The sequence below is a fragment of the Lingula anatina genome, chromosome 4, assembly GCF_051362555.1.
Source record: "Lingula anatina isolate TDL-2025a chromosome 4, LinAna3.0, whole genome shotgun sequence".
In the NCBI taxonomy this organism is placed as follows: Eukaryota; Metazoa; Brachiopoda; class Lingulata; order Lingulida; family Lingulidae; genus Lingula; species Lingula anatina.
Window position 1 is genome coordinate 9,575,844 of NC_141770.1, and position 15,761 is coordinate 9,591,604.

Below are 15,761 nucleotides of genomic sequence, written 5' to 3' on the forward strand. Positions count from 1 at the left end.
AACATCAGGAGGCATGTTGGTCTATTTTAATAAATATTTTAACAAATTAATTAAATAAAGAATTAAAATGTGAATGCATTAAGATAGCGTCCCCCTTAGATTAGTGCGCATCAGCTATTGCAACAAAATTCACCTGTCGTTAAAATCGAAATATCCGTTGGTAGTAAGAATCAGAAGTCTTTTTCGATATATAAAGATGTATCGAATATTTCCAAACCCTCCTTTATTTCAACCTTACAACCTTATCTACACGTAATCTAGCTGTTAGTGCATTATAAGTGATACCAAATATATAATAATAATCAAATATATAAAATAATTTTGTGCAGGACACAACGTCATAATATTCCGACAAAGCGTGGACGGTCGGAAGAGTAAGTAGAATCCCTAAAATAATTTCATTCTGAGATGCATCCTACTTTCATAAATATGATATTGATTATAAACGATATCGATGATGTATGATTACCCTGTACTAGGACCACGGACCAATTTTCGGGTGCATGACGTAGTCCGAAGATTCATTGGTCCGAAGTACGAAGGTTCATTGTTTCTAAGGTTTTTAAGTCCGAAAGTATGAATATTATAAAGATGCTTAGTTAAGTTGGCTCTAAAGCGTGCATCTATCCATACTAGACTACATAAAAACTGGCAAGCGTGTTCAATAAACTTATGTCTGAGTATTCTCAGAATTATGCAAAATTGCATGGGTATCATGTACATGCAGCTAAGCTTGATTTTATTAAGGTTTAATGCTTGACACTCAGTTGATTTCTGACCAGTGTTTTATGTTATAAAAAGACGATAAAAGTTATCCTTTCCCCAAGGGTGCACAGACACAACTGCTAGACCCCATTCCCAGAGATTAGATCGATCCCACTAGATCGACCTAACTTCCTGGGGGTTCACGCTAAATAGCTGTCAGCCGAGCGGGCACGAAAGTTAATTACCCCCTTACAGCTTGTAGTAGGCGAGACGGACATTTAAGCCGGATTATCTGACAGTAATCTAGTGAGACTCCCCACGGGGATAGATCGATCTAAAATCTGTGGGAATGCGCCCTTAGGATCTCATTAGTGGAAAAATCACTAGTGGAAAATGTGAGCTTGAAACAGTGTGCACGGTGGGAGCGTTTATCGTCAATGTAACATACGTGTATTTTTCAATAATAATAATAATAATAATAATAATAATAATAAGTTATTATAAAAATACATTAAATATGAAAAACTCTAAAAAATATTCCACCAACTTCAGTTAGAAGATAAACCATGTTTAGCTAGAGACATTATCTGTGAATATCTAGTGAAAAATCAACCTGTGGCCCTGGTGGAGTGTAATTTAGAGGTGAGATAGGGCCTGTTCAGAACCAGTTGACCCACATGAAAGCATGTCGAGATTTAACTGCTCCGCAGATACAGCGCACGTGGGAGGAGGCGATCAAGTTAGTCCGCGGATCAACTAATTCTGAACATGCCCATAGCAATCGGTATCGGAAGTGACCTCTCATTTGAACGTGATTTTATCACGAAACTTGACGTGGGTGTCAGCAATCCTATGTCATCACAATGTGGTTTAAATGTTTTGTAATGGGACTTGCAGGCGTCTTAGAACGTGTTTTTTATCCAACCGTGGCAAGATATTGCCTTATTATACAACATTGTCCCAAACCCAGTTTCACGTGCTTTTATTTATAAATGATCACATCACAGAGTTAATTGCTATGAATGGTGATTTTCATTCCAGGTACAATAACTAACATGATGAGTGGTACAGAAAGTACAAACTAGCGGTGAATATATCCATATTTAATACCATTTATTCACATTTATTACGTCACTGTCATTTCCACAGAGGTAAAAAAATGCCCTTTAAATTGAAAAGATACCACCAAATGTCACCAAATTTACACACGTTTAGCATTAGGGTGTGCTCGTTAAAGGTCACGAGTCACTAATCATGTTAGTTATGGTTTCTGGAATGAAATCGCTATTTATAACATCTTTCACCTGTGACGTAACAATTTATAAATAAAATCACATTGACACTGGAGGTGGGACAACCTTTTTGACCAATGTTGTATAAAATCTTAACTTCGCTGGCATAGTTGAAATACTCATTATGATATGATTAAATTATGTTTAGACAGTATTTGTTGGTGCTGAGCTAAAGTAAATTTATCTTTATGATCCCTTTATTCATGTTAATAAAACCCTCAGATAAATGAACATGTTAAAAAGTTAAATTTCCGTCTATAGAACTTTAATTTGCTACTAATGGACCTTCGGACCAGGTAGGCCTACACTTCCAATTTTCGGACTATCGAATCTAGGAATAACAAAGCCTTTATACTAATTCTGATAAAATTTTTTAAAAATTCGGACCAGTGAACCTTCAACATCGAGAAGCGTACAATTTTTCACTGGATATTCAATGTTATGTCGATATGTGACTCGGATGTGTTCGGTTCATTATACAATCAAGGTGACAGCCGGGGCTCCTAACCACGTGACTCATTTGCCATATATATATATATATATATATATATATATACATATATATATATATATATATATATATATATATATAAGCCAGTGATAAGCTAAGACAGATTACGTAACGAGCGTTTAGTATCAAGGCACTACGCGATGTTGTTGGCTGCACGAGGCAAAAGCGTTTGCTTGTGGACAAATCATCTGGCTAGAAGCCATAGATATGATAGAGGCCCAGCGAGAATTTTTACATAGAATTTTTGCCATTACTCAGCTGGTCTCTAGTATAGAGTAAAATTGCTCTGTGGTAACAATATTGCATCTTTAAGTTACACTGTATAGAAATAATATGTAAAAATATGTATGTCTTTGTTACTATAGTGCAAAGATGCTCTAGGTAAATTTGAAAGTTTCGCCTCAGATGGTAATGATATGAACTGCGCAGCAAATAAAAAAAAATAAGATTCAAAGCCTGGTCCCTCTGAGTTTCCTGAGAACACATTCACTGGAAACTTACCTCTTTACTATCCGCATGAAGCTTCCAGTATACGCAAGTATGAGTTTCCAATGCCCATCGGCGCACTGATGCGTAAATACCTTTTACTTTGATATTAATGGTAACGTTTTTTATAAATTTAATGAATTTATGGGCCAGGAATCTGTTAGGCTTTCAGAAAGAGAAAGAAAAGAGAATAAATAATGTTGTGCCCTTGGAGAAATTCGCCCCTATACGTTAAATGACTGTTAAATAAAAAATTGTAGTACCAACGTTCTATTCAGTGGTATGATTTTAAGCAAAAGTTAATATCCCTTGTATTCACCCAATAAACTGTTTAAACAACAACCCTAACACTGGCATGTTGCCCCATTCCATCCTATCATTTCTTCACCTCAGAGATCCGTGCTTTCATCTACAGCACCGCTCTTCGAGTTACCGTCGCCTAACTCGGCCTCTTTTGTAGTACTTCCGAAATCGACGTCCTTGCGTTCCTGCTCTTTAACAACTTCTTCTCTCTTAACGCTATCTTCGCCTGACTTGATCACCTCGGCTTCTCTTGCCTTTTCGTCAGTAAGACTACTCACTGTGTTTTCCTCCCCCAGATCTGTCTCCTGGAGTGCTTTACTCTCCGTCGTTTCAACGCCCTGAAGCAGCAGCGCGCCAGCTTTCGTAACCAAGAAAAAGAAGACGGCACCAAATATGATGATTCCAACAGCTATGAGGATAAGTTCCAGAGTGAGAGGACGCACGATGGCGAAGGCGGCCACCAAGGCCACCGTGTCAAGGACGTAGATGAGCGCCGCGAGGACCAAGCGGTGGAAATGGCTGCCTATCACGGAGCCCAGGGGAGCACCGAAGATGACCACGGGGACGCAGACGGCAACGTACTGCCAGCAGTCAATGGCAACACCGCGTATGATGACGCTCCTCCAAAACAGGCCCGCCACTGTATTTCCCGCCATCAGCACGATGGAAGTGGGCGTGGCAGTCTTCTCGCTAACGCGGAACAGGAGGGTGAGGATACTGAAGCTGCAGATATCCAGCCCGCTTCCTGCAAAGGATGTGAAAATGCCGCCCGCGAAGCCAGTGAGAACCAATACCAATGCTTTCCACAAGTTGAATATCGGGATTTTAGGAAAGGTGCGTCGTTTGTGGTTGATGTTCAGTGAAAAAAGAGCGAAGGCAAACGTGAACCAGATGCAAACGAAACTGATTTTCTTCTGGGCCGGCGTCAAATACGGATCGACGAACTCCAGCCCGATGATAATGCCCGCAACACCGCCGACAGAGGAGAGAAGTATGGCGTGCCATTCCAGGTGAATCTTCATGTAGATGATGGTGAAGGCGGCCGCCGTCATCCCGACGGACTGGATGGCCAATGAGAAGTCCCTGGCAACGGCTGGGGAGATACTGAACGCAAGAGTCATTACGGGAAACGCAACCGCGCCGCCACCTTCGCTTGTCATTCCTGGAGATATAATAGAACATTTGGTTTTTTTGTAATAATTTTTTATTAGATTATAACGGAGGTATAACCATATATGAAGGTCCACGTGGTCTGATGGCAAGCACAGGTTCCAGAATAATTGCGATAACTGCTGTTTTGGTGGTAAAATGGGGTCAATTGTCTTTTTATAAGTTACATGTATTTACAGTTTTTATTGTGAAATATGAATCCCATACGAACAGTTATTATCCCTTTAAGCTAATAAAATCCAATCAGGGCATCAAAGTAAGAACACAAATCTTACCTGCAACCAGCGACCCAAACACCATAGTTATGGACATGAAATATTTCTCCGGAAACAGGTTCCAGTAGTCATATCGGATCATAATAGAAAGCCAGGCAAAGATGATGACTGTGGCCGGAATGGCCACCCCGACGACGCGTCTGTGCCGGACAAACATCTTCTTGTACCACTTGGCATCGTGTGGGAGAGACCTCAGAGCTTCTTCCTGGGCTGGTAGGAGATGCTGCCCTGAAAGACATATCAAGGAAATTGATTGGTTTTTAAAACTTACATTCATTGCTATATGAGTTGGGATATTGAAATGTGACGGTCTGCAAATTCTAAAACATTGTTGGCTAAGTTGCTAAGTTTAAGAAAAGAGGACGTATTTTGCATCAAAATGCCATATGCTGCCTCTCACATTTTAAAGCATATTTAGATGGGCATTTCGAAAACTCTGCGTTCCGTATTTGTTACTGATTAACTACATCTCCTTAATCGCATAAAGCAGTGTGGCCACAAGGGTATTTGAAAAAAAAAAAGGTTATCAAATACGCATTCTTCGTGAAAAAGACTATATACCTTCTAGAAAATATTTTTTAACGAAAACTTTGAGATTGAATGGTCTTTTCCGGACGCAGCAACCACAAGATGGCGACGCCGCTCCGCTGTCTGCGGCAGGTACCGGAGGTGCGCCCTAAAGAAAAAATGTTAAAGACGACATTATTTCACTTATAAAATTCGTAAAAGCATGGAGTTGAATATTAAGCGGACGTTAACTTGCGCGGCGTCGGTATTGACGTTGGCATGATTTTAGCCATAGGAGATATACAATTTATGTTTTATTTATTTATTGTATGCTCATGTTTCAGGATACTTATTCCTGAATTAATATAAGATAAAGGTTTAATCATTCATCATCTCTGGACATTTTCTATGACATGACGGCGTACATTTTCAATGTCCTTGACAGCTGTGGCGTGCCCGTTGATTTGTTCACCCAGTCCCATGCTGGTCTCAGGAGTCGATACTTTCAGGTTTAGAGGACTCCCACGGCACCGTTTTCAATACGTCAGTCGATGTAACGACACAATTTTCTCAGTAAAGCTGTATCTGATGTCACATAGTGCTAAGCGCAACTGTCTTTGGCGTCTCCCAATTGCGACACTGTCAGCATCAGATTTTTATCAATTTCAGTTGCTCTAGGCTTTAATTACTGGTGTCTCAAAACTTAACGCAAAAGCATATCTGGTCTTATTGTGCTATCGTCACCACTGGGATCACAGAGTCGTGTATCAGGAAAGTCTGAAAAAGAGAACGTTATTCAAACGTTATTTTGTTGATATCTTTGTTGAGCCACATGAGAATATAAACACAGTGTGAAAATCAGGTTTAATAATTTTTCATATACGTGGCATTAGATATTAAACAATAAATGATAAAAAAAACAGAAAATCTATAGACAGGAGGACGGACCATACCCGACTCTGGCGAGGTAAACACCTCGCCATAGCGTCATTAACGTAACACATTTTGTCTTTAATTGTGCAGAAAAATCTGACCGATTTCACCCCCATAAAATGCTATACCAGTTTTATGACTTTAGTCAGTGATAAGGGAATAATATAGTTAAATAATGTCGTTTTTGGGGAAATTCAGATACTTTTTAACGGTCATAATGTATTCTATTTCGAACGGAATCTTTTTAACGGTCATAATGTATTCTATTTCGAACGGAATCTTAGACTGGTATCGATGAGATGTTAGATAGGAGGCAATAGTCGGTTACAGCACGTTAATACCCCACTATTAGAGACACATCAATTGAATAATACTTCAGAAACACACCGTAAGTCTATCGCAAACTTTTGTGTCACAGAAGTGCGCGCGTGGCGATGAATAACAAATAGGCCTACTGTTTTTGTATATGTGTAGGATAAAAAAAGAAGGAAAAAACGTTGGACGTTGAATATTTTTGTCTTTTTAAAGGACGAACGTACGACTGAAGAACTCCCAGATCACACAAGTGTCGATTGCAGTAGCGGGCGATTTCATTGGTGATTTGTTCATGATTACCTCCGCCAAGGAGGTTGTTTTCACCCCTGTTTGTTTGTTTGTTTGTTTGTTTGTCATCAACATAACTCAAAAAGTTATGGATGAATTTCGATGGAATTTTCAGGGTAGGTCAGAAATGGGTAAACTTAGAAGTGATTAGTTTTTGGTGGTGATCGGGATCAATAATCAATCAATCAATAATCAATAATCAAAAATAAAAAACTAAGTTATGGACCGATTTTGATGAAATTTTCAGGAACTGTCAGAAGTTGGCCAAGGAACAGATGATTAGTTTTTGGTGGTGATCCGGATCAATAATCAATCAATAATCAATAATAAAAAAAAAACTAAATCATTATAGGGGTGAATAATATAGGGGTAAAACGACACTGGGTGGAGACTTTGCTGCCTTGGCGGAGGTCTGCGCTCTCGGAGTGCTTTTCTAGTTTAGAGATATATCAGCTATATCATATGTTACTATCTCCAAATCATGAACAAAGCACCAATGTATGTGTGTGTGTGTGTGCGTGTGTGCCTGATCTCTGATTATGTGAATTCCATATTAGTCTTTGCGGCATGCCCTGCATTAGTAATGATGGCGGATTTAAACACCATAGGCCTAAGGGAACTGGCTGAAATACTGAATTTTATAAAAGATGCTGAAAAAAAGTGGAGATGCACCTGTGATTATCTTAAATAACATGCCCATTGCATCCTTGCTACCCCACTTTCTGTGGTTGCAAAACATTTTAAATTTAACAGGTTTAACAACAGGAAGTATAGGGGTGCCTCAGCAGAAAACTTCGAAACAAAACAGTAAAAAGTATGTCTTAAAGTCGATTTCATTGAAATGAATTCGAACGCTACGGACATTATATTTTTCCGCGTTAATTTTCTGTTTTTCCCTTTCGTTTGTCATATTTTTCGACAAAAAAAGTGCATGCAAATTTCATTCTAACAATCGTTCTCCTTTTTTCGCTCATTAAATTCCGTTCCCTTCCTTCTCTCCCTCCATTCTTTTATCCAATCATTTCATTTAACACACTTTCTTTTTGGGATTGGCGCTGAGTAATATTTTCTTATTTTTAGTATTATGTTTAGTATACTCGGTCACCATTTTGTTATTATTTACATCCCCCTGTAAACACATTCCGGGATGGTTACACATGCAGGTGCTCTACAGCCTCTAGACACTTATCGTCCAGTTTGCAGATAATTTACAGTAAGATCCCAACTTTCGCCAAAAGGCAACCAATAAAGATGAAAAATGTGCACCTAATCAAACGGTACAGAAAAAAATACTTTTCGGTCTATCGCATTTGTCCATTTATCTGTATAAATAGATATGGTTAGAGAGAGCGTGGGTCAATTTTCCATAGTACCGCCTGTCTCGCTGAACACTCAGAGCGCATTCAGAAAAGCCGACTAACAGATCCGCGGATCAAATATGGCCGACCCACTTGAATGCTTTTTGCCTAATCCCTGCAGGGAATCTATTCAGTGTCTACTCGGGAATTAACCGACAAGCTTTTTATCCCTGCTGGGAATCTATTCAGTGTCTACTCGGGAATTAACCGACAAGCTTTTTAGTGGGTCGCCATATTTGATCCGCGGATCTGTTAGTCGGCTGTTCTGAATGCTCTCTCAGTTCATAAATAGTAAAACCGGGGGTACATACCCTCTGATATCAGGGTGCTTCTAAAATAATATACAAAATTGAAATGTGACCTCCTGTGGGAAAACATCCAGTTTGACTGGTGTTATGTAACTACCCACTCCTACCAGCCCCTTAGTCTTCATTCACATGCAATGTCTATTTTCTAAATTCTATTTTCTATTCGCGGTATGTCTTATGATCACGGTCTGTGCCCTGAATATCCCGCGGCGTAATTACTGGCAGCGCGAGCCAGTTACTATAAGTTACTATAAGTAACTGGCTCGCGCTGCCAGTAATTACGCGGCGGGATATTCAGGGCACAGACCGTGATCATAAGATAGCGCTGATAGAAAATAGATTTTTAGAAAATAGACATTGCATGTGAACGAAGCCTTAAACGGTGGCTCAGCAGCAGAGGGGGCTAATTTTGGTGTCGGGTGGAATCAACAACTGGGCATCTGGAGTACAGTAAGTCTGAGGTCATGCTTGACTTGCACTACGTAACATAGACAGACATGTGCGCTACTGAACCACTGACAAATTCAAAGACGTTCCTATTGATTGCTCGAAATCGCACAGGGTGCGACACAATAATTTTGTGACAGACTACTAGCGCACCCTGTGGTCAGAGAGTAGGCGTACAGAACTGATACTGTCCGTGATGGTAATTATAAATGATAATCACAAGAGCCAAACATGCTGCAGCATGGATTGTGTGCTCCTCAAGGCGACGAGCCCTACCTACATGTAACCGTAGATGGTTTGCCCACTGACCCCATTTGTCGAGGCTATAAAAATCAACCCTTTACCTTTGCTTTACCATTAAACCTGACCACAGAATCTTACCGTGTTCAAAATGTCCATTATGCATAACATACATATGCACCTAAGCGTTGTTTATTGACCATTAACTTTGCATCATTGGTGCCGACCAAATTTTTTCTGGCAGATACATGTATATAAGAGAGCATTCACATCGACAAGAGCCAAAGTCTAGCAAGGCCGAGACCTAAATATGGCGGACCTACATGAAAGGAAAACCGCGTTATCCTTTAATGGTCTCTCAATGAATGTCAATGAATGTCATAGAGAGACCATTAAAGGATTAAGCGGTCTTCCTTTCATGTAGGTCCGCCGTATTTAGGTCTCAGCCTTGCTAGACCTCGGCTCCTCTCGATGTGAATGCTCTTTAAGATGTATGAAGGAGTGCACAAAAGCAAAATCTTTTTATATTTGTTTACCACTTTTTCTCTTTTTCTTTCACTCATTCCTTTTTTCTTCCTTCATTTATTTATTCATTAATGCAATCCATCTTTTCTACTTTTCATTTCTTGGATATGATGAAAATGTTTTCAGCTCCCCAACCTCCAAAGTGTAATTGATATGAACGTAGGACTACATGTACGTTGCCGACTGACCTGTTGTTTGTGATCAAGCCGTTGGGCAAAGGCCAGGAGAACTTGGCCTACTAATAAGAATTAAAAATAATTTACAAAAATAAGCTAAATATGAAGGCTCAACCCATTGTTATTTAAACTTTTTCATGATATCTATGTTATTTTACAGTGTGTGTGAGCGTGTGTGTGTTTAATTGATTATCTAACTAATGACCTCTCTTCTTCATCTAGGGCATACTAAGTACATAATTGAATAAAACATGCCTCCAGCTATTCGATCCACATACGGCACTGTGATGTACTTATCAAAGATATTAAGGACATTACACAGAATAAAATTTAATGAATCGTGGTCGTTTGACGATCATTTGGATGGCGAGCATTTTGTAATGAACTAAAGTTAGGGCTAAGTTTGCATAGGGACATATGTTCATGCCATGTGTTTTAAGGCTATTCATTGTTGGTGAATGACACTTTATGTCTGCCGTATAAATCAAAATCAGTTTTAAAAAAAGGACAAAGCGACTATAGTTTTACTTAGTACCCTGCGCGTAGTTCAGTAACCGCTTTCATGTTCGAAAGTAGGCCAAAAAACCAAATCGTCTTTATTATAGAAGAGCTACAACTAGAACTAACAATCAAACCCACACTAGAAGTAAGCGCACTTTTTATGTTAAATACTCAAACTGGCGATATTAATTTTTAATTTTCTCTCATTTCATTTCGTTAATTTTTTTGGTTGGGCATTCTAGTATCTCGTGAGTGTTCACAAATTAATAGCAATAAACACCGTTTGACTTTTACTGCATGTACACTGTACACAAGCTGACCTTACGTATCCAACGCGAATGTTTTGAAGCCGCGCCCATGGCTCTCTAAGGGTGCGCTGCATACGCAAATATGACAAATCTTTGAAAGACTTATCACCGACAGTGGGGATTTAATTTAAATACTGCCAAAAACATCCAGGGGCTATCGAATGATATACTCCTATTATTTATCATCTTGTCCCGTAGCATGCAAGAACGTTTCGGAATGTCTCTCCGAAGGGAAACTACATGTACAATGTACCTTCATTACCCGCCCCGAGGTGGCTCAACTTTTGGACGTGAAAAAGCTACAACTTGGCACATCTGCACATGTCACTTAAACAGTCTACAACGAGGGGCTATTGGCAGAAAAGTAAAAAACATCCATCTATCCACATGATCTCGACTACATGTACATCTGGTGATTTCGTTGATAGTCTGATACTTTGTTATATGATAGACAAAGAAATATGCATACAGCAAAGTTTTGGTTCGACTTCAGGAAAGCTTTTGATCAAATATGGACTTTCCGAAAGAAGTTATTATGTTGAATCCTAAGATGGACAACAAGTTGAATCTTCTAGTGGACAAAAATATCAAAGTAGAATATATTTAATGCCGTGTAGGCAAATGATGCCATTTGTTTGAAATAGAAATCAAACAGATACATTTGCAAATATTATCATAATCGCAAGATTAGAATAAACTTACCCATCCATTGTTTACCATCCATGTCTTAGTTCATTGCAAAATTTTCTATAAAAGCGATATATCTTCAAAAGAAACAATGTCAGTTAAATACTTAAACAACACTTTGATACACAGAACCACCAAGTGGAAACGGAGAATGGTCCAGTTAAAGAACAGCGAAAGCGACAGAGCAAAAGCTGCTTCTTTGGTTGTATGTCAGTACTGCCGGTGTAACGAAACTGAGGGCCCGTGTAACTTGGGTTCAACAGGCCCGTTGCCAGCAATTTCAAAAGGGGGCTTTTTTTCTGAAAAAGTGAACCTTTACCCATATTGGACCTTTTTCCCGGCGAGAAAGGTTTTTTTTTTCGAACAACCCCCCCCCCCTTCCCCCCCTCCCCCCCCCCCCCCCCCCCCCCCCCACCCACCAACCCACCGGCTACGGGCCTTGTTAGTCTGTCCTAAGTTGGTCAAAATCTAGGTCAAAGCTTACCTGTGCAAATGAATGGGAAGCGGACTCTCTATCATGGGAGTCTCTCTCACCTTATAGCGGCTTACTCCATCCTAGGACTTAATATTGAACATTGGGTCCTAATTTTATCCTATGTTCGTTGTATTCCCCTCAAGATTAAAGGTAAAAGGAATAGTAAAAAAATCAGATCGCTTTAGAACGCCGCCATGGGGCACTGTGCGGTCGGAAACTTTGCACACACATAGCTATATTGGATTTGTTAAAATGCATTTTTCACAAAATTATCACCACTCCTGCTATTGTGCTGCAGAAAATATTTTCAATTAATACTATTCTGATGCACAACCCTAAGCTATTAACAAGGGTCTAGCAGGGAAGGCCAGGTGAGAACAGTCTTAATCGCTCTCAGAGGTAGAACGTCTGGGCCTCGTAACTCGAAAGCATCGCGTATTGCGAATAGCGATATCACTTAGGGTGCTTTCCCAGAGCTTTAGATCGATCTAAAGATTAAGTTTTAAATCGACCTAACTCCCTGGGGGTTCACGCTAAATTGCAGTCAGCCGAGCGGGCACCATAGTTAATAACCCCCTTACAGCTTTTAGTAGGCGGGACAGACGCTTAAGCCGGCCAAGCTGACAGTAATCTAGTGAGACTCCCCACAGGGATAGATCGATCTAAAAATCTATGGAAATGGGGTGTTAGAGGCTACAATGTATTATATGGGGCGAGTATGGGCGAGTTATGGAATCGAGACGCTTGCGCTCGGTCTTAATGCCCGATGCTTTCGAATATTACGGGGCCCTGGTTGGTTATGTAATACCTGTAATATAACCTGTAATTATAGACCTTACATTTCAGCACAAGGTCACTCACAGAGCAGAAAGGCGCACAGCCAATGAAAGGTCAGAACAATACCTGTGAATATCTAGAAAACAAAATTCTTCCTGTGGCCGTGGTAGATGAAAATTTGACCTGTCACGCTTTTATTCTTCCTATATGTGATTGCGGGCATGTAGACCAAAGACTGTTTAAACTAATTCATACCTCAAACAGCGATAAATGCTTTTCAAATTCGAGTCATTTGTTTTATTGATGTACTTTGGGGGGTAATGCGTGGTTTTATTACTTTGAGTTATTTAATTACCTTATTGGTTTCGTGTTATTACTTCTAATTAAACCAATGAATGCTAATACGTTGATTAAATATTCCCATCTACTTCTGATCGCAATAAAACTGAATTCAAGTTTATTCCAAGACGTAAATGCGGCGTCTCCTGTCCTTTCTATATACATCCTTTTATACATCAACATGGTTTAAGACTTAAGTACGTGAGTGATTTATTTAAGAATGAACTATCTACTGTTACAGAAAGACAAACCAGCCTTCTACCAAAGAGCAGTTATATTTGCCAGGTGGTAAACACAAAGGCTTTTTAATCTATGGGCCCGAGCTATATACTTTTATGGAATAATCTTGATAATGACATTAGAAATTTGAAAGCCTTAAAAGAATTTAATCAGCCTATTTAAATTTTATCAAAAATGAAATAATTAAATAAATAAAACATGCTCTGCTCAAATCAACAAGGAATATTTCAAATGGGTTTGTCATTAATAAACAAACAAAGAGCCCTTCGTATATATTGATTATCTACCGTTATATTATTATTTCTAACGAAGAACTTCTTCTAATATTTTTACATATAGAGTGGTGGAATAGTGTCATCCGAGTAAATCAACAGTTACTTTGCGATGTTAACTTTTTTCTCACTTTTCAACCCAGCGTAAACTTCGCTCAGCCACATGAATAGGGTTTTTTAAAATTAAATCATTATTATTATTGTTACTTTTTAAAGGGGTCTCTTTATATCGTAGGACTTATTGATCTTGCGTGTTTTGGTGGTAACGAAAATAGGCTGAAGTGTATAGCCAATACTTCATTACTTAAAATATGTTTTTCGGCTTCATTAGTCAACAATTCACCTTTCGGGTGGGGCAAAGCCTAATGTTGCAGTAAGGAAGATCGGTGTGTTAGGGTTTTTTTTTTTTTTATCCGCTCAGGGCTTATTCCCATTGAAACCATCGTACTCAGTAGGTCGATCCAACTGAGTCGGGGACTCTGACTGAATGCATCAGATTAACTGAATGACCCGCCTCTGGACGATCGCTTTCAAACAGATCTCCTTCAGACCAACAACCACCAACCACAAACGCATATTTAATCACAACAATAAGCACCACAATCTAATGTCATTAAGATTTCTTGAAAAGTTTACATCTGATTTTCATCAAAGAGTCGAAATAATATTGTTATTAAGTGGATCATCGTTATTAGAGGCTCGATCTCCTAAACGTTATTTTGTCAAGTGACGTGGGCCTTTATAATGTACCGATACCCCTTAAAGGGATAATAACTCTTCGTATGAGATCTATATTTCACAATAAAAACATTGTGAATAACTCCTAGAAATATAATATATTCTGTTTTACCACAAAAATGGCAGTTATAGCTATTATTCTGATATCTGAACCTGGCTTTAGACCATGTGACCTCCATTGATGGCTATACTCTGTTAAAAAATCTCTTAAGAGATTTTAACAAAAAAAAAAAAAAACCAACTTTTTAGAAAAAAAACAGGGACTAACTTTGAATATAAAAATGGATTCATTAACCATTGGTAAGTAAGGGAAAATTGTTTACTCCAGGAAAATTCATTTTTTGGCCGAAACGAAGAGTTATTATACCTTTAATATTGCCTTTTTTGTAACTTGAAGATGTAGTTAAAACCGTCTTTTTATGTTATGGTGTGCATGTGCTTTCGCCTTCGTTTGTTTGTTTGTTCATTATCAGCCTAACTCTATAAGTTATATGCGGATTTTGATGAGACTCTCTGGATCATTTGATAGATTAATAGTTAATCATTCGCCTTGCACTGGCGGAGGTTTGTCCTCTCTGGGTGGTTTTCTAGTGTTTTTATTGCATTATCATTTAGCGTTTGCTTTATAATAATATTTCGACCAGCTTCATTTTATGCCCCGTATCCAAAGGCTATTATTTCAATCAAAACTGCTTTAAGAAATTTACATACATAGAAACATAACGTAAGCACGATGATAACACTCTGACGTAAGTTAATCTGTGAAGTATTGCCAATCATACTGAATAAAGTTTTAACTTTGCAATTCATACACAAATTTTTGAAAGCGTATATACCTATGGTCACCAAATGTAAACCTTTAAAAGTTTGTGCAGGAACTGAAAAGTTAGAAATTAAGTCGGAGACAGGCGATGTTAACACGTTGATCGTTAATTTCTACCTCCTCGTTGAAGCCCGAGTTAACACCAGTGTAACATGCCGCGTAGCACTTGTGTTGCACTAGCACTGACATTTACATGTACATTGCATTCCCTCCAATGAATGCCAACGTAAACTCATGAATTATTCTTACCTGACTTTCATTCGATGAGATAGCCTGCGTTTGCCCAACAGAGACTGATGATCGATTCTTCGGCGGCGCTACTTATACCGTATCGTGGGCAGGTGCTGGCTATGTGATTTCACGTTGAAGTTTTACGCCCTGCACACCTGCGCACGACCCTGTTGACGTCACTTCAGATCACGCAGATGCCGCGAGGCTGTTTTCTCTTCATAATTTTAAGTACTTCATTAGCATGGAGCATTGGCATATTTTCCTGGTTTCTTTTCTATGTGAAACACTATAAACGTTTTAATGTGCTCTTCCCTCAAGTTTATGATGTAATTTTTTTTTTTAATTTTCGTGTTGTCGTATTTAAGCAATTCAATTGGACTCTCCATACACTGAATTTAATCGTTCGATGCAAATAATTTATATTTTGTGTGGTTTAATTTTTTACTTTTTTAGATCTATAATCTACTAATAAATTGAGAATTATTTCAAGACGCAGGAAGTGAATATTTAGAGAGAAACAATCTTTTAAAG

At 38.8% G+C, this 15,761-nt stretch overlaps 1 protein-coding gene across 2 annotated transcripts; it reads right to left on the reverse strand.

Moving 5' to 3' along the window:
- Positions 1-1,179: 1,179 nt before the first annotated feature.
- LOC106152393 (uncharacterized) lies at positions 1,180-15,403 on the reverse strand. Of its 2 annotated transcripts, none has more exons than XM_087010411.1 (5): positions 15,249-15,403; positions 5,675-6,026; positions 5,304-5,418; positions 4,743-4,970; positions 1,180-4,459 (listed from the first exon to the last, which is right to left on the reverse strand). In XM_087010411.1, exons 2-5 carry the CDS (start codon positions 5,729-5,731, stop codon positions 3,384-3,386), a joined length of 1,476 nt encoding a protein of 491 aa, XP_086866537.1. In that variant the 5' UTR covers positions 5,732-6,026; positions 15,249-15,403; the 3' UTR covers positions 1,180-3,383. The 2 variants fall into 2 exon arrangements, with proteins under 2 accessions (XP_086866537.1, XP_086866538.1); XM_087010412.1 differs by lacking the exon at positions 15,249-15,403 and adding an exon at positions 9,852-10,211.
- Positions 15,404-15,761: the final 358 nt, after the last annotated feature.